Source organism: Crinia signifera, chromosome 2, assembly GCF_055691185.1.
Source record: "Crinia signifera chromosome 2, ASM5569118v1, whole genome shotgun sequence".
NCBI classification, from domain to species: Eukaryota; Metazoa; Chordata; class Amphibia; order Anura; family Myobatrachidae; genus Crinia; species Crinia signifera.
Window position 1 is genome coordinate 151,843,986 of NC_139218.1, and position 20,311 is coordinate 151,864,296.

The 20,311-nt window shown below is 43.7% G+C and overlaps 2 protein-coding genes across 3 annotated transcripts in view; both read right to left on the reverse strand.

The window, feature by feature from the left end:
• Window positions 1-14,856, reverse strand: part of DEF6 (DEF6 guanine nucleotide exchange factor) — a 133,640-nt gene extending 118,784 nt beyond the window's left edge. Inside the window, exon 1 of the mRNA XM_083173130.1 lies at window positions 14,268-14,856. Within this exon, the coding sequence (XP_083029256.1) occupies window positions 14,268-14,363 (96 nt within the window). The 5' untranslated portion in view covers window positions 14,364-14,856. The remainder of the gene's footprint in view (window positions 1-14,267) is intronic.
• A 601-nt stretch (window positions 14,857-15,457) lies between these two features.
• SCUBE3 (signal peptide, CUB domain and EGF like domain containing 3) overlaps window positions 15,458-20,311 on the reverse strand; it is a 206,776-nt gene continuing 201,922 nt past the window's right edge. For both annotated transcript variants that reach the window (XM_083173135.1, XM_083173133.1), the window contains one exon: window positions 15,458-16,801. In XM_083173135.1, coding sequence (XP_083029261.1) covers window positions 16,652-16,801 — 150 coding nt within the window. In that variant the 3' untranslated portion in view covers window positions 15,458-16,651. The remainder of the gene's footprint in view (window positions 16,802-20,311) is intronic.

Genomic DNA, 20,311 nt, shown 5'->3' on the forward strand with positions numbered 1-20,311 from the left:
AGCGAATCCAAAACAGGATTCGCTGCCGTGCGCTCGCCAGAGCATTGAATACCCCGCTAAAACACAACCAATTAGTCAGTTACATAAAATGCCCTATATCTGTCTTAAACTTAAAAATGACAATTTAAATATAAAAATAATTTTTAACAACAGATTACATCTGATAAGGTTGTGAACTACTTTTACCCATCAAGTTATCAAGCGAGGCAGCACCTTACTAACATATCACCCACAATGCTAAATAGTAGGGAGTGACCAATCACATATGCATTGAAAACCCCAACAGATGCTGAACATGATTATGCAAAATTAATTAAGTATTGTATGGGAAGAAAAAAACAATTCCACCAGCATCTATAATCAGACCACCAACCTCTGGTCAATCTAAAGAAAGGAGTACCTGCAATGACAGCGGCCAGATTAATAGACATTCCTTAATCTTGGACACTCAAAATTATAAAATGGAATGAAACTTCATGGCAATGTCGACAGATGTTTACAATCTCTTCTAGAAAAAGCTGAGGAGTCTGTCCAACTAGACCACGAATACAGTACAGGTTGAGTATCCCTTATCAGTTATCCAAATTATTCAGAAAACCATACATTCCAGAACATCTACAACAGCACTACTGGGGATATAACATGTAACTGGCACTAAATATTTATTATTTATTTATTGACAGTTTCTTATATAGCGCAGCAGATTCCGTCAGGGTTTGCAAATACTCGCTATAGCGAGTATTTTACCCACTTTGGAGCACCAGGGACTCATTTTTTATGAATGGCTGGGTCCCCTGGGACCCGCTCCGCCCATTTCGGCATGCACACCGTGTTAATATGTGTGACAAGGGCGGAGGGATCTATTTCCCCCTCAGTTTTGATGCGACCGTGGAGAAGACACAGCGTGACTTACGGCCGCTTCACACATCTGCTGGGTGCGAAAATGAAAGGGTCCCTGTCACCGCAGAGTCATAGGCAGCAGTGTACGGAAGCCGCGTAAGCTGGCTCCTGCACAACAGACGGCTGGAGCCAACACCAGAAGCAGCTGCTCAGCAGGGGAACAGAGCTGCGGCTGGTGTGAGGATAGAACCCGAGGAACTGAAACCAGCATTGGGGGCCAGAACCAGGGAAGTGTGAGGACGGAGCAGACCCGGGAAGGAAGTAGAGGTCAGAGGGGTGCGTGGTCCATTTAGCAGGCTGCTTGGCTGTGTCATGTAAGGGGATTTATTGCTAGCAGGACTCGGGCTGCAGACTTCCCTCCTCCTCTCCTACCTCGCGGTGCTGCTCTCGTGTGTCACTGTCACCTCCTCCAGGCTCTGAGTGGTGGCTGTTAATGGCCCACTTGTCCCCTCCTCCCCTCACTGCACGGCTGGCAGAGAGGCTGCAGCTCACCAATTAACTCTTAACAGGCAGAGCTGCCTGTAGGAGAGGAGCCTATAGACTCTGCTGGGATTTCACTAACCCTATCCCTCCTGTTCCTGCTGCCATTACTTTTACAATCCTGATTGGTGCAGCACAGGTGACCCTATACCGACAGTATGCCTTTTTCTAGTATATGTGTATCTTGCTTTATGTGAGTGGTCAAATTGCCAATTGACCCCCCCCCCAATAGCCACAGTTTTGGGGGTGCCCAAATTTATGTTTGCTTACCAAAAAAATTAGGCTCAGGTTGGCCCTTGGCTCAGAGTATATGCCATATGGAAGAGAGGAGGAGGCTTCTGTATGTGCCATGCTGGGGAAGGGGAGAGGAGGCTTCATTCCGTTGGGACTCAGAAAAGGTCAAGTAGGACCCCGATTTTTGTAAGTGAGGGGTCCCAGGGACCCATAGTTTTTGAGGGTTTTCGCGATCACTGTTCCGTTGCGCTTTACAATAGTAGACAGTGATAAAACAAACTGGGCAACAACAGACAGACTTGGAGGTAGGAGAGCCCTGCTGCAAGCTTACAATCTATAGGGAAATGGAAGGGAAACACAAGAACAGGCACCAGTAATAGCATAGCAGTCCCACCAAGGGCCTTATTCTGGTTGGTGCATATATTTCCGATTAATTTCGGAGCGGTCCGCACGCCACGCTGTGCGGACATCGTACGAAAGAAACGCCCACCGGTCCTCCGCATTCGGACGGACTCACACTTTAAGAAGAGGGCGTGTTTACGGACGACATCCACACCTTTGCGTGTGCGGTGGACACACACATATTCTGCACGGTCTTACAGCGTATGCACGGTCTTACAGCATCAGAACGGACGGGAACCTGCCCATACGCACCGATGTAGAAGTGACATGTATATTTATATTAGTGATAGGAAGTTCTGTCCATTGCTTGCAGTGTAAATGTGTGTAAAAAATGCAGCATATATTTGTGTGTTCAGTAATGGTCCATTTAAGCTGCAAGGTTTCCAATTGAAGCAATGAGAAGAGTGTAATTAATGAGTAGAGGAGTGGATTGTATTGTGTTCAGCTGACATTGGTTGAGGTGCGCCTGTACTGATTGGGCGTTCCGAATGCCTAGCGCATGACCGAGTTGTGTCCGCAAAGCAATACTTTCTTATGAAAACAGCATGTTTCCTGCCTTTTTGTTCGCGTGCATTCGGTGTGCTGTCCGAATGTACGCTTAGCAGAATTAGTGCACTCCCTCGTGTACGCCCATGTTTACTCCCAGTTTAGCCCACTTTGAAACTACGCCCCTGTGTAGTTCCGAATGACGCCCATATTACGCCCATATTTTACGAGTGAATGCGGTGCACATTTCTGTACGGTATTGGTGAGAACAAGTACGGAGACCTTGCGTACGCACAGACCAGAATAAGGGCCCAAGTTACAAGTCCAGAAGGGAAGCTAAATAATACATAAGTGCATCAGAGGGTTATGCGTGTAGAACTTAAATATGATAGGCTTGCCTGAAGAGGTGAGTTTTCAGGGAACACTTGAAAGTTTGGAGGCTAGCGGAGAGTATGGGCAAGATAGTGATTGCTTGGCATTTAATTTCATTATCTGTCTGAGATAATACACAAACTTTGTTTCATGTTTTGAAACTTTGTTTTATGCACAAATAAAATATATTTGTGGGTATTTCATGTGTTTGTACAACATAAATGCAAGATACCTCAAGATACATCATTGAAATATAAAAATATTCTGAAATACAGAATAATTCATTATCCCAAATTCTTCTGGTCTTGAACATTTTCAATAAGGGATACTCAACCTGTAGTGTTCATTCTAGCACCCGCCATCTTTGAAAGCCCACGCAGTTCCTGTTCCCTGCCTGGGGTGTCGGGGTCTGCTGTTGTGTATCTTTGACATGCAATGACATGCAATGTGACCTTTTCATATCCCCACTATCCACGTCGGGCCGACCTTTTTATACCCCCACTATCCACGTCAGTGTGGAGTTTATTTTATATAGTGTGCCAAGCGCAGCGAGCCACTTAGTCCTAAGCGAAGAGATGCAGATTACTTTACATGTATTCCGCATCCGCTCGCCATGCTTCGGGCTCGGTGAGCTCGCTGCGCTTGCCACACTATATAAAATCAACTCCTCACTGACGTGGATAGTGGGGGTATAAAAAGGTTGGGCGGACGCGTTCCGCCACCGCTCGCCACGCTTCGGGGTGGCGTCGATAGTGGGGGGGGCTTTAGGAACACATTCACACCTGGCATACCATACTTCTGACACAGTAATGAGAACATGTGTTAACAATGAACTTTGAATTTACTGAAAAATTAATCATAAAGATAACACATGCTCATAGCCTGCTTGCTGAAGCTGCTCCGTGTTGTAGGCCCTCCAACAATCTGAATAGATCATCGATCCAGGAGCAACAAAATCGTTGATGGCGGTGATCAACGTACCGGCATACAATACAATTTGGTGCTCCCCAACCGTGCGCACAGCAGCCTATCTAGTTATGTAAAGAGGGTTTTTCCCTTTAAATCCCTCACAAACTTAAGTACAGAAAAAAATGGTATACATAATTTATGACCAGGCGCTGATGTGTTCAGGTAGCTTGTTGTGCCTCTCCACCATTAATTGATCGATGGTACCATGTGGGAGGGAATATCAAATATAGTGAAGTACGGTTTTAGTCAACAATACTTTAATACACAGACAATAGTTTTTTCTGGTAAATCACATGCAGATTTTAACCAGCAATATACAAGCAATTTAAAATTCCAGTGCAATAAAATCTTTCATACGACAATAATTGCAATCCAAGTAGGGGGGACACTGGTTTGGCTCAAGAAGATGTGGAGAATTACTGGAGGTGTTGGAACTGATTGACAGTTATTTTGCGCAGGTGAGATTGTCCCAGGGCAAGTCACAGGAATAAGATCCTTTACTTTCCAGTGCTCCTCTCCAGAGTCATGCAGGTCACTCCCCCAGTCCTAACCAACGCATTTCGACTCCTCACGGGGGCTTTTTCAAGGTTTTTTGGACGGTGTATCCTGCTATAGTGTCTGTTTTTCTTTGATATGGTCTTCCCTCTGTCATATCCGTTAAAACACTTCCGGACCTCGGTCCGTCTCCCTCTGTTCCGGAAGTGACGTATCGTCTCTCTCGCGGCGTCATGTCCGGCACAGCTTTCAATGTCAGTTGCCGTGGTTACAAGACGCTTAGTGTCCTAGTGCGGCCGGTGTTCTGTGATGCCGCATATTGTCCGTTTTGATGGCATTGTGTTAAAGCTGGTATGGTGCAGTTCAGATTTAGTATTAATGACGCCATAACTGTTATTTAAAGAACATAGTGATCAGTAATGATTTTCATTCACATATAATTTAAAGTGACAGTGCATGCAATATATAGGTGCAATCACGGCATTTCATTCCTGCAAGTATTCAAGGTGACAGTGCTTGATACTTAAAGTGCCAGTGCATATATCTGGTTTTATACATATTGCAAAACAGGACTTTATGGCAATTTAAAAATGAACAATATAAGATCCACAATATAAAATCCACAGTAAAAAGCGGGGAAGCTATAGAAACAATTTGATTTCATAATCTGCGTTTAATCCTTTAGGTATTAGGCTGCCTATCTCATAGAGAAGTTTAATTTCAGCTTTTGCCTCTTCACCCATTTTAGACCGCAAAATTTTGTAATGCAAGATGTATCTTTTTGGTGACATTTATTAAAGTGACTAGACAGTGCGTGGGTCTCGAGACCCATTTTGATGTTCCGAATGTGTTCGCTCAATAGTATTTTGAGCGGTCGCGTTGTTTGTCCAATATATTACAATCCACATGTGCACTGTATCCCGTATACTACGTTTTTTTGTGTTGCAGGTAATAAAGTCTAAAATTTTAAAAGAATGGCTGTTTAGAATTATCTTGCTTAATCTTTGCCCAGAACCTTGGATGTGCCTACACCCTATGCATGTGCCACATCTTAAAAAAAACCTTTCGACTTGACCGTCGAGATGGCCTTTCTAGGGGGAAGGGCACTATGCACCAATTTTGAGCTTAAGTTGGCTGCCCTTCGATATATGCATTTTGGTTTTGGGGGTAGAAGTGGTCCAATGACCGGATCTTTTTGGATGATCCCCCAATGCCTTTGTAGAGTTTTTTCAATGGATTTATACTAGCTATTAAAAAGACGTGATAAAAGCAAACTCCAACTTTGGGTCTGTGGTTCTTTTGTCTTCCTTTGGTTTTAATAGTGTTTCTTGGGAAATAATCATAACTTCATTTTTGTTTTTTTCCACATGTGGCCCACAGTAGTTGGAGGACAAAAACTTTTGTTGTAAATCCTCAGCTTGTTGCTCGAATATCTTTTGTTCTAAGCATTTCCTTTTGACCCTTCTAAACTGTCCCCCTGGAATGGCTTTCAACCAATTGGGGTGGTGGCAACTTGAGGTAGGGATAAAAGCTCCTGAGTCGGTTGGTTTTGTATAGTTTTTGGTCTGTATAACATTGTCAGCGATATACACTGTCACGTCTAAAAAAATTTACCTCCATTTTACTATAGACACTACAGCAGGATACACCTTCCAAAAAACCTTGAAAAAGCCCCCGTGAGGAGTCGAAACGCGTTGGTTAGGGCTGGGGGAGTGACCTGCATGACTCTGGAGAGGAGCGCTGGAAAGTGAAGGATCTGATACCTGTGACTTGCCCCGGGACAATCTCACATGCGCAAACGTACTGTCAATCAGTTCCAACACCTCCGGTAATTCTCCACATCTTCTTGAGCCAAACCAGTGTGTGTCGTCGTCGTCCCCGTCCCCCCCCCCCCCCCCCCACTTGGATTGCAATTATTGTTGTATGAAAGATTTTATTGCAGCGGAATTTTAAATTGCTTGTATATTGCTGGTTAAAGTCTGCATGTGATTTACCAGAAAAAACTATTGTCTGTGTATTAAAGTATTGTTGACTAAAACCGTACTTCACTATATTTGATATTCCCTCCCACATGGTACCATCGATCAATTAATGGTGGAGAGGCACAACAAGCTACCTGAACACATCAGTGCCTGGTCATAAGTTATGTATACCATTTTTTTCTGTATCAGCGTACCTGCATCTCTCTTCTCAACTGCAGTGACAGAACAGGCACCAGTCTCCATGCATATCACTCCAAAAAAAGCTATTAAAAAAAATGTCTTTATTCATTCAACAATTGTTTATTTATGTGTGTATCATAAATTTTATGTAATATACAGGCAATCCCACGTGTCTGTGTAAATTTGTCAGCGCTGCTTTATATATTGTTTGTATTGTGTACCTCTTGTGGTTCACTATAGCCACACCCAAGCAGCTGCTACTTTTATAAACCTAGCCTAGAAGCCTCCCATATTAGCGGCAGGTTCACCACCTTTTGGTAAAAAAAAAACAATTCCCTCCAAAAATCCACTGCTGAGGCAGCACCCTTCCAACATGATTTTTACGCTTCACGAAGAGGCTTTCATCCACTTTGACCATCATGCCGGGACCACCAATTTGCCTATGTGGCTGGGAAATCAAGCCCAATAGTGCATGCCTGCCGCATCAACCCATTGTAATGCACTGCGGTTTTGTTACACATGTGCAGTTCCCGGTCACAATACGCCACACTTGTCATCTCCTCCACCCAGGAATAGATAAAGCGGACAAGTGTGAGGAAGGGTAAACGGCACCCCGGAAACCAGTCCACCGCTCTGAGGCTCACCTTCTTGCGGCAGGCCTTTATGTGGCAGCGCCACATGCTTTCCTTCAGGGATAGCCGCATCTGGTGCCAGTTGACACAATTCTGCATGACCGGAAGCAACTGGTGGCGCTGGAAAAAGATTACAGCCTCCTCCTCTGTATTTGGCAAGGTGAACATGGTGGCTGGTTCAGTTACCGTCACTGTAACCTCAGTCACGTTATCAGCTCTCCCAGATGCAGCCATCATTGTCAGTTATTAACCTCAGACTGAATCTGACAGGGACCGGTAACACTTATGCAAGTATGTATTTGCGCGGGATGCAGTCAAAATCCCGACGGTCAAAATCCCGAATGGGTCAAAATACCGACAAGGACAAAATACCGACAGGTTCAAAATCCCGACATATAGAATGTATAGGTGAAACAGTCTACATGACTTTCCGCCGACAGGTGCGAGGTCGACATGAGTTTTTTCACTGTTTTTTGAGCCGACAGGCGGTATTTCATGCCCTGCCATCCACTAGGGCATGGCTGGAGAATAAAATAGTGTGCCGAGCGCAGCGAGGCACCGTGCCTGAAGCATTGCGAGCGAAGCGAGCTATGCGAGGGGCTGCGGTTCACTGTGTCGACATTCGGGTCAAAAAAACTGTGAAAAAACCCATGTCGCCCTCGCACCTGTCGACGGAAAGTCATGTAGACTGTTTCACCTGTACATTCTATATGTCGGGATTTTGACCCTGTCGGGATTTTAAATGTCGGGATTTTGTCCTTGTCGGTAATTTGACCCATTCGGGATTTTGACCCTGTCGGGATTTCATACCGAATCCATTTGCGCAGCCTACACTTATTCAGAAAGCACAATTACGCTAGCCGCCAAATGTCCATACCATATTAACTACTGAGATCGCATCGCACGGCACTAAAATGGGACGTGCGATGCGATTTCCATACGCTAGCATACGTATGTTAATTGAGCGCCCTAGTACTACACAAGTACCAAGATATCTAGGGTGAAATGTAATAGGTTGAGAGAATCAGAAAGTGAGAGCTTTGGTAAGAAATCTTGAGTTTTTTTTAGTGGTAATCATTTACACTTCAAAATCAAACTGGTTTTGCAGTGTAAATGATTGTGGCTTAAAAAAAAAAAAGATTTCTTACCAAATCTCTCAATTTCTGTTTCTCTCTTCCTATTGCATCCTGCCCACACCCCCAGTTATTTAAAGTATATGACGTTACTACAATTAAAAGTTGTCCAAAATATGTCAACTCAAGGTATACTGGATGCTCAACAAGAAATAATATATACTGTATCTCAATGAATGTTATAGTGTGGATTTTAGTAATAGAGCTTATCATACGTCATAGAAAATGCAATGGTCTGATTAAAACAACTAAAGGTTCAGAAGGATGGAAAATATATATTATTTTAAAAGCACCTCCACCAGCTACTGTATGTTACATGCATATGAATGGCCCCCATTTCCATAATAGAGAATATATTGACATGTAGTCCTTAAAATGAACTCTACATCATTTAAGAACACTATTGCTACTTTGAGAACCATGAGGCGAATACAGAAATGTATGTAACCCAATGCTTACATAAATCCAACAGTAGCTTAACTGCGCAGGCTTAGGACCTGTTCTGCGCATGCATGGATCAGTTCCAGCACCCTGGGATGCAGTATCCCCCTCATCTGAATGTTGCGTTGGTCTGGAGACAGGTCAGCAGCAGCAGAGAGCGTTCATGAAAAAAAGGGGGGCATGTCGGCACCGTTTTCCTGGTGGGCAGACGCCAGTGCATGCATTGTTCAACGCAACTTTAAAGGCCCTGAAAGCATGAAGTCAGTGCCCATCCTGAATAACTTATGTTCATGTGGATTATTTAAAGAAGCAGCTGCAGTGTAAGCTGCATCAATCTCTGAATCAGGCCCTATTTTATGCAGAGAGGTGTTACCAAACAAATTTGTAGTGATAATGGACACCAGTAAGATTTTGAGGTACAGCGATTACTAGGGGGTAATTCAATGGTTGGTTGGAATTTGCTCACAGGCTAACTGCGCAGGGGCAATTCAATTCATTCCAATAATGGACTTGGTGTTCGAATGTACGGCATTAAGCAGCTTCTCCAACTGCTAAGTGCCAGGCAAGCTACAGTTAGGACACAGCCCTAAAATTCTGCTGATACCTCAGGTGTGAGCATAAATCCACGATAAGTGCTACCTCAATACTTGGAATCTATTTGATAGCTCCTAGGTATTTTAGAAGGGAGCTCAAACATTGAATTGCCCCATAAAATAAAATGCATAAAACATATAGGGGCTCATTTACTAATGATATCATTTGTAATGCTTTCTGGGTGTGATATAAGTGCCCAGAATGCGACCAAGGCAGGGACGGGCTGCTGCTCACAAGGGAGTAACTACCATAGGTGCAAGGGGTGCAGCTGCTATGGGGCCCAGAGCTGAAGGGGGCCCATCTTTGCTGTCTAAGTAATATGTTTTATATACATTTATCACCTTTAGTTGCCAAATAGGGGGCCCTTACAAACTTTTGCTATGGGGCCCACAAATATCTAGGTATGCCTCTGGCTGCACATGCACGGTCAATTCTCACATGAAGCCCACACATAGGCCCTCTACTCTGGATAAGAGAGTGACGAGAGAGAGAGAGAGAAGAGAGAGAGAAGAGGAGAGAGAGAGACAGAGACAGAGACACACAGACAGACACAAACTGAGGTGGGTTACAGAGACAGAAAGATAGACAGAGACAGAGAGGGCAAGATGCACTAAGCTTCAAAAGTGATACAATGGAGAGTGATAAACAGCCAGCCTCCTGCCTGACATTTTGTTAAACACAGTCTTTGACATGGCAGGTAGGAGCTGATTAGCTGGCTGTTTATCACTCTCCATTTTATCACTTTTGAAGCTTAGAGAATCTGGCCCAAAGGGACTCATTGTAGTCCATGAGATTCATAAAGTAAGAAAATGACATCTGAATTTAAAAAAAGCATGAAAAGCTTATATTGAACTTATTATGCGTCGTCCATTGCCATGTCGACATGCCGATTTAGTGCATGTCGACCTTTAGACCCGATCGACTATTAGCCTGCTAAGCAATAGTATTCAACCTATTGACTGTCGACCTATTTATTGTTGACTGTAACCAGCAGAGACAGGTTCCTTTCGGAGCCCTTGTCCCTGCATCTGCTCAGTGATTAATACCACCGATGGGATTGTATAATGCACTGTGATCCTGGGCAGGAAGATCCAGTCCATTAAATATGCAATCCATAATAAATGGTCCCCACAGAGAGAAACAGATATGGGACAGAGATAGGACGGTGAGGGAGATCAAACAACAGGATACAGGTGGTTGGTCGACCTAAAGATGGTCGACATACTGGAAGGTCGACAGGTGGTGAGGTCGACACAAGCATTAGGTCGACATAGGGTTTTTCACAGTTTTTTTAGCCGACTGGAGGTATTTCATGCCCTACCATCCACTGAGGTGTGGTGGGTGAATAAAATAGTGTGCCCAGCGCAACGAGGCACCGTGCCCAAAGCATAGGGAGCACAGCAAGCCATGGGAGGGGACGCTGTGCACTTAAAACTGTGTCCATGTCGACTGTATCGACATTCGGGTCAAAAAACAGTGAAAATCACTATTTTGACCTTTTGACTGTCGACCTACCCACCTGTCGCCCTTGTCCCCCAAACACCTATTCATGTAATATATTACGTTCATCTCATACATACAGTATTGTGCACGGTTGTATTCATCTTATCTGCAAAACCATCTCACAGATCTGCAATAGTGTTCACAACAGCTATGGACCAAGCAAATTAAGGGTCCAAAATAATAGTGTTTTTATACATATATAATTTTATTTATTTATTTTCTCCCAAGGAGGGCACAAGTGCAAGCTACTCTCCATATTGTAAGCCCTGAGTGCCAGGTCTTCATGGTTGTTTTATATAATGGAGTATAAGAAAATCTGCATTAATTAAACATTATTAAGGCTCCCATCCAAAATATGGCCCTATCTTCACACGATTGTGTGCAAAGTGTCACAACGTACAGTATGTGTTTTACCTGTTTCTGGCCCAATACATGGTCCTCTGCGCATTGCATCCAGAGATCGTCGCGGCTGGCACAAGGATTGGTCGGCTCCCAGAGCCATGACTGGGATTGCATATAGTACATTGTCTGCAAAAGGACAATATACAATATATCATATGCAGTCCAGCTGCCCGGGAGCTGCCTGATACCTCGCACTAGTGGATGGATCCCTTAATGCCCCTTTCAGACCGCACTTATAAGCCGGTATCTTGACGTTTTTTGACCGTTTTAAAACGTAATATGTGTGGGCTGAAAGGTGCAGATTCAATTTACCGTTTCCAAAAACCTGGTATTTGGAAACGGTAAAAAAGCAGGGTCCTACCCGTTTCAAACCCGTTTATTTTGCTGTCTAAAGGGTCTGAAATGGCACCCAGGCAGCAGTGAGCACTATTGGTCCTGCTCAGTGCATATCTAATGAGCGGGACCCAGTGCAGTGCATAATTAATGAGCGGGGACCCACTTATTAAAAATGCACTGCGCTCATTAGCAGGGTCAGCCAGCGCGGGGAAGGGAACCGGGCTGGCAGCAGCCTCTCTCCCCCCTGATGCAGGCATCCTATAATTCCACCACTCTTACCTGAGCAAGGCAGGGAAGTGATCAGGTCGGCAGCGCTGGTGGGCAGGGGGTCCCTGTGGTGTATGTGAGATCAGCGGCTGGATGGGAACTACTAGTTCCCATCCGCCGCAGGGACCCACCACTGATCTCACATACGCCACAGGGACTCTGGCGCTGATCTCACATACACCGCAGGGACCCCCTGCCCACCAGCGCTGCCAACCTGACCCTGCTGGCTGGATCACTTCCCTGCCTTGCCCAGGTAGGAGGGGGGAATTAAAGGGTGCCTAAGTGGGGTGGGGAGAGAGGATGTCTCAGGGGGGGCAGAAGCTGCCCGGATCCATTCCCCACGCTGGCTGACCCTGCTGTCCGGATCCCTTCCCTGACCTGCCCAGGTAGGGGGATTATAGGATGCTTCAGTGGGGGGGGGGGGGGGGGGTTGGAAATGCCTGCACCATGGACCCCGGTATAAGACTGGGTAATATGTGCAGTCTGAAAGGGGCATAAAACCTGCTTTGACCCGTTTTAAGAAACATTTCAAATACCGGGTCTAAGCAGGTTTTGCAGTGTAAAAGCAGCATTAGTGAGTACAGTAATATTTCATATAGCTATTCCTTGATTCTTGTCGATTAGTATCTGAAGCAAATTCAGAACCACCAGATAAGATAATGCAGTGCAATGGTCAAAGGGCTTATTTATCAATTATTATTTTGTGATGTACCGGCAAATATTAAGTATCCTCCAAATGTATGTATGTAGATATCCAATCCAATTTTTGCTTAGAAAAGTAGCCACTGCTGGCAATTTTGGCTAAAAAGCAGCCCCAAGCGCTGGGAATGCATTGTATTCCAGTGGTTGGTTCCGGGAGCTAATGTCGTTAGCTCATTGTAGCCTATGAGATACATTAAACAAAGGCCCTGATTCAGACCTGATCGCTGTGTTGTTACTTTTCTTAGGCCAGCAATCAGTTAACCCCCTCCCCACCAGAGTGAAGCCCTGCCCCTGTGCACGGCTGCAAACGGCATCACAAATCCATTCGCAATCACTCTCACCATCGTATGTTGTCATTGTTGTCCCCCAGTGCATGTAGCGACCATCGACCTGAGAAGGCATGGAATTACTCAGTGCTGTGAGAAGTCTGTGGTAATCTGACATCAGATTTCCTCCCTTCACTCCCATTAAGGACCAGGTCCCTTCTTCAAACGCTGGCTTACAGTCAACCATCCAGTGTATGGCCTATGTTACAAAGCCTGTGGGATCTGTATGCAAGAGCAGTCCTTCGAGAGGAATCAGTATGAAATCCCGGAGGTCGAAATCCCGAAGGACGAAATACCGACAACGGAATCCTGACCGCTGCAATGCCGACATGGGGGGCCGTGGATGCCCCCCCTGCGGGCTCACTGCGCTCACCACGCAGCGGGCCCAGGGCCACTCTATGCTCAGCACACTATTTTATTATCCTTCTATGGGTGTCGTGGACAAAGTGCCGGCATTGCGGCATCAGTATTTCGACCGCATCCCCTTCGAGATAATTACCGGCACTGCAAATTTGCAGGCCAGCAATCAGATCTGAATTAGAGTCAAAAAGTATTGGGAAAGGGACCATTGGATCCCTCCCCCACACTTACCACTAGCGCATTAAATAACGGTGATACAAAACAAATTATTGGATACTTAAAAGAACAATTAAGCTAGCATAGTATAAAAATGTGCAGGAGCATTCAGCGCTTTGACCATGCACAAATGCAGATGCATAGAAGTGATCAGCTGCTGTCAGATGGTCATCGAAATGCTGTATCCAATGACTCGCAGCAATCCTTGATGGTTGCTAAACATTGGATTACCATGTCAAATACATGTGATCAAACGCAAAATACAACTGTGTCACTAAAACGTTACCTGTCGGAGGTTTGTTTGGGTTGATAGATCTACAGTGTCTAGATAAACAGTCAATAGGGCTAACCCAAAATGTTGACATGAAATAGATCGATAGGGTCAAAATGTCATCATAAAAAAAGTTATAAAAAAAGTTTGAAAGGGTCAAAAGATCGACATAACTGTATACATATGACAAGGTTGACATGGTTGTTCCATAAAGTAGCAACACAGCATACATTTGTTTAGTCTATGTACTAAACGTAACACTGCTACTCTGTGACTGTGTTCTTATTTGACTTATGGTGTATTCCGGCTGTATGAAGCATACCTGCACTTCAAAGCATACCTGCACTTCATTGCGTTTGGTTGCATACATTACACAAAGCACTGTAGCAGCAAAACGTCTATTCCTATTTATACAAGATACAGGACTGGCCTGTCTGATGCCACAATGGGATGGCTATGGACCATATTACTAGTCCCCTTGTATATGATGAATGAGCCTGAACTAGCACTCCCCACAGTGCCCGCCCTGATGAACACGGCATCATCAGAGACAGAGAACACTACATAGGAAAGTAGGCACTTACCTTTAGCTGGGACTTGGACACCTTGCCGCTCCTCTCAGTGTCTAGCGATGTGAAGGCGTACCACACCGACTTCAGCAGCTCGCTCCTCAGTGACATGTTGCGCACACCACACACACCCTCTTCCTCCCGCCGCCGCTGCTACACCATACACAGGACAGCACTATTCTACACCTGCACACTGCATTACACTTTGACCTCCACTCACAGCCTACTGCCAGCACGACAGAGCAACTCGCCACACTCGCTTGTACAACTTCCTCCTTATACAAACCGCCTGCTAGCCTGTCAGGAGCTGTACCCGCCGCACACAGATTTGGGCATTTGGGACCAGTGCCTCATACACCCCCTTCCCCCACAGTCACTCCATTACTGCTGGAATAGTAGTATACACACACTTCAGTTCTTGTCTTGTCACAGCCGACTGCACTAAACCGTACTTTTTCGCGCTCTAACAAGACCCCGTTGGTGCAGCAGACACAAAACACAATTACACAGTGGTGTAATGATAGCTCGGCTTCTGCCTGTGACACGTTACCTTACCACACACTACTACATCTACCACTTCCTGCTGCTGACACAGCCACCCAGCACACGCAGAAAAGGCACATTCTGTCTTTCACCATGTAAAGGGCAACAGTTCCTTCTAGTTATTCCTCTTCTATTTTAAAAGTCACTCAGTAGCTGACAGGCAGTGTTTGTAATTCACCGTGATGTAATGTCCATCAACTCTAGTTCACGTATTGGTACAGATGTGAAACATCATTATACAGTGCAGAATGACCTACTGTAATTAACGTAGGAATAGTTATCATTGTGAATCACTAACCATTAAAACATTCCCCTTTTTAAACCCAGAATGTTATGAAATGGAAAATGATTTTTGTGTACAATTGTCAAGTGCAAACTTTATTTATACATGGTAAAATGTTTAGGATCGTCATTATTTAACAGAAACATGTTGGTGAAGTGTAACTCCAAAATGCCTGGTGATGATAAAACTCCTCAAATATATGATCCCCTATATTTTATGCTGGCATTGCTGTCTTGTGCCATCACTTATTTCCCTCTACAGTGCCAGTTACATTAAAGTTTGTAGTAAGATACCTCCCTACATTACCCTCTCCAGGAGGGACACAATGCTCTGTTTCTGGACTTTCCTCTGAATGTTTGATTGCCATCACCTGTGCCAAACAGGGTAATTGATAAGAAAAGTGTTTTTCAACACAGGTGATGGCAGTTATTCATTCAGAGGGAAGTCCAGAAACAAAGCACTGTGTCCCTCCTGGAGAGGGTCGTGTTGGGAGGTATGTAATAGCCCCATCTTATCAATCCATACTTGCCTTGTCACCTTAGTCATTTTTAATCACTAATTTAAATGAAATATGCATACTCTTCTCACAAAAAGTTTTATGGTATATCCCACTAACACTTAATACTTTGCAGGAAGAAGACTGACAGCTACAGTAAATAGGCAAGCAACATGATGATGACAGGTATTAAACAAGAGATGATGAATAGATTGCAGTCAGTGTTTATAAACATAATTAGTGCTAATTGGCAATAGGCCGGTGCCATGAAATCTGAGGAAGCATTTGCATCACTCATTTGTCATATACTGTAGGTCTCCCCCATGTGTCCTGGTTCCAGAGAAACTGTCCACACACACACACACATGAAGAATAAAAGTTTTTTGCACGGACTTTGCGAATTTTATGTCACAGGTTTTGTACCAGCATTCTTTCACAAAAAGTCTAGTATTTGCCATTGAAGGTCATTGTGCTGGGAGCTGTATTGAGGAGGGCATGTTTAACAAGGATGAGGTTTGTGATTTGTAGAAACATTCTCATTCTGCGTCAGTCCTAAGGCAATTAGAATGCAAATTCTACATTCATAAGTTTATACTTGGCGAATCAGCTTCAGTTCCAAGTTCCTAAGAGAGTTAGGAAGATTTAAAAAAAAAAAAAAATCTGGATTATGGAGAAAGTTTACTTGTCCAAGAACTTTGAGTGTTTTTCCCCAGAGTAATTATGGCTGCAGAAGGCTGTCACTGTTTTAGTGTTCAATGAGTTATCAAGGTGATCTTTGTGCATGTATGATTTAACTTTTTTAGTGTTTATGTCCAAGTGGAAAAAAATGACACATAGGACACAAAAGGACATTGACAGGCTACACAGTCACAACCTTAAATGTGGCTTGTGGCGAGTTGCCAATCTTTGGTTGATATATGCAGGCATATTTTGTCAATTCATTTATCATGTTAATTCTGATTGTAGGTTGTGGGAACTCATTTTGCCGATACTGAAATTACTGGGGTCCTCTTTGTATACTATACGTTTGTGCATTTATGCTGATGTCCTTCATCTGCAGTGCTGTATTAGTCCATGTTACTTATAAGGCCGCAAGAAGGCAGAAACTTTGGAACGCAAAAGTTTGATGAAAGATCGTGGTAACATCTCCTTATGTTTTTCTGTGTATTTGAAGTAATTTTGAGGTTGTGCAAGGACCTCAAAAAAGGCCTTAATCAGCTTCTTATCCTAAAGAAATACAAATGATTAACACATAAAGGAGAAGAAAGTAACAAGGATAAAAAATAGAAATATAAGGCATGATTCTGAGTTACAACATGGCCATATCTAGCAAAACTCAGCAAATTGCGCATGTGTAGCAAGGCTGCATACATATATTCATATATACTTTTATGAAGCAATACAAAGAGTGGAGGAGTTACCCATGGAAACCAGTCAGCTGCTACTTAGAATTTAAAAGAATGAGTGGTGAAAAATAGAGGGCTTGATGTATCAAGCAATTAAAATAGTGGAGCAGTGGACCAGTAGAAAATTTGTCCATAGCAACAAATAGCATTAAGGTAGAAGTTATCAAATACTTACATTTTATAAAATGATAGGTAGAAGCTGATTTGGTGTTATGTATAACTCCTCCACAGCAGAATCTGGTCAGATGGATATCAACTTCAATAAAGCCCCGTACACACGGGGGAGATATATTGCTCAGCAATATATTGCTAGCAATACATTGCTGAGCAATATATTGCCCAGTGTCTCCTTTTCATCAGCGACCAGAGATGGTCGCTGCTGAAAAGGAACCTCTGCCGGGGGTGCCGCAGAGGTAATTAGCTGGTCGCAGGAGCAAGCTCCTGCGACCAGCGATTACAATGGGGCTGAAAACGGGAGCGAGCACCCGGCGATTTATCGCCGGAGCACACTTCCATCACTGGCAATATGGTCGCCTGCGTCCATATATCCCAGCGATTATAGCACCTATCACCCCCGTGTGTACACAGCTTAAAACAATCATCTACTCTTTCTAGGTGAGAGTGTAATGGATATTGACATTCTGGACCAGGAAAGACTAAAAGATCTTAATATGTATACTTTAGAGCAGAGAAGGGAAAGGGGGGACATGATAGAAACTTTCAAATATATCAAGGGCTTTAACAAGGTACAGGTGGGAGACATTCTTCACAGGAAGAGGAGCAACAGAACACGAGGACATGCACTGAAACTAGAGGGAGGAAGATTCAGGGGAAATGTGAGGAAGAATTACTTCACAGAAAGAGTAGTAGATAAGTGGAATAGCCTACCATCAGAGGTGGTAGACGCAAATACAGTAGTACAATTTAAACATGCTTGGGATAAGCATATTGATATCCTTACAAAAAAATAAGGATCAAATATGGTTTGAGGTAACATGTTTAAAAAAAGGGGCAGACTAGATGGGCCAAGAGGTTCTTATCTGCCGTCAAATTCTATGTTTCTATGTTTCTATAGTGAGAGTTTAAGAAAGTGAGAGATTTTGGGAGAGTTTTCCCATTTGTTTTAAAGCAGCAATCAATTACATGGCAAAATCAACCTGTTTTTTCTGAGTAAATGATTGCCACTTGATCTCTCACTTTCTGAAACTCTCACCCTATTGCATTTGGCCCTCTGTCTTTACCCCAAATGTCAAACTAGTTTAAACAGTTCCAATAAGTCTTGAAATCCTATTAAATGAATGGCAAAAACTGCAGTGGTTTATAGAGAGTTGATTGAAAATTGACCGTAGACAGGGATATGTTATTGTAAATTCTTGTGGCATGGAACATATCAGATATGTGATGCACAAGTGCCGCTATTGTTATGGAATGTCCCAATTATGTCCTAGAAAGGGGATACGATCAATTGGTCTACAGCAAGTTGGTCGATCATTAGGTCGACATGGCTTTAGGTTCACAGGTCATTAGGGTAACACAAGCATTAGGTCAGCATGGGTTTTTTGGCTGTTTTTGGACCTGACATGTGCCGACATCTACCATCCACTAGGGCGTGGTGGGAGAATAAAATAGTGTGGATGTTTTGTGGAGCAGAGCCGGCCTTAGGCATAGGCAAACTAGGCAATTGCCTAGGGCATTTGGAATGCCTAGGGGCATCAGCAGCTTCTGCTGATTAAAATGATATGCAGCATGCCTATATTCTGTGTGTGAGTGAGGCTGTATCTGCATATGAAATAGTGTATTCATGGAAATCACTGTAACATAGCATTCCGTATGCAGGTACAGCCACAGTCGCACACAGAATATAGGCATGCAGCATATCATTTTAATCAGCAGAAGCTTCTTGTGTGCATTAATTATTTGCAACATATGTGTAAGGGGCATTATGTGTGTCATGTGTATATGGGCATTAATAATGTGCAACATATGTGTAAGGGGCATTATGTGTATGAAGGGCATTAATAAAGGTTGGCATAAATGTGTAAGGGGCATTATGGTTATAAGGACATTAATAATGTGTGTCGTGTAAGGGGCATTACTGTGTGGTATTATCAGGGGTGCCGAGAGAAAAGGGTAGGGGGTACAAATTACCCAGTCCAAAGTCTGAAGGAAGGGCCCAGTGTGGGCCCCGGGCCCCCTCCCCTTAAGTGACAGCAGCAGCTGCAGCTCTTCTCCTCTGCCCAGCACACACTGCTTTGTGCTGGGTTGCAGTGTGGCCATGGAGGTGCTTAAAATACAATATTTTCTCAGGATTTTTTTCTAAGGGTATAATGTGAATAATGTGAGGAGTAATGCACATAAGGTAAAGTGGTACTACTGTGTGATGTAACGTGAATAAGGGACACCATCGCATGATATAATGTGAATAAAGTTGCACTACTGTGTCGCATCATTTGAATTGGGGGTACTATTGTGTGGCCATGCCCCTTCCCAGCAAGAACACACCCCTGTTTGGGCTGTGCACCGAATGTGTGCGCTGTTTCTATTTAAAATATTGCGGGTAGGAGCACCAAAATGATGACTGCTATGATGAGGGTTGATGGTGCTGGGAAAGGAGAGCAGGGTCAGAGGCGGAACTAGTGGCGGTGATAGGGCACCAACCAAAATCTTACCTAGGGCATCATTTAGGCTAGGGCCGGCTCTGTTGTGGAGAGGAAATAACTGCAAGGCAAGGAATGCATCCTTACCATTTTCTTTTTTTAAATTGCATGACAATAATCTCCACAAACTATTGTTTCTGCAATTCTCTTAAAATGAGATGTACAATACTTTTTAGGGATGCCTTTGCTACACCTAAATACAGTCAACTCCTCCCCTTAGTTATGTCCTGGACCAATGCTTTATTTCAACTGACAAGAACAAGAATAAAGGAAAACAAGCTTTGAGCGCTAGGGACAGGTGTGTGTGTGTGCTGTGTGCAAATGGATGCCTTCTGGTAGAGGGATGCCGCCTCCAATAAAGGAAAAACTGGAAGGAGAAACCAGTAGGCGCCTTATGTATACAAAATTTACAATTTAATTAGTAAAAAACATATATAGTAATTTGCATGCATGCAATAAACAATTTAAAACAGAAACATCAATGCAATAATGTTAAAAGTAACATATAGTTAAAAAGTACTGATTGCATACTCAAATAGTGCGCAGAGATTGGACAGATGTTTAGCATCCTAGAATGGAGGGTCGAATTCCCAGCGATATGTTGGGGGAAGCGTGTAAGTCCTCCCAGATGTTCCAAGCAGGGTGGCGGATAAATTTCCTTTTTTGGGTCCTTG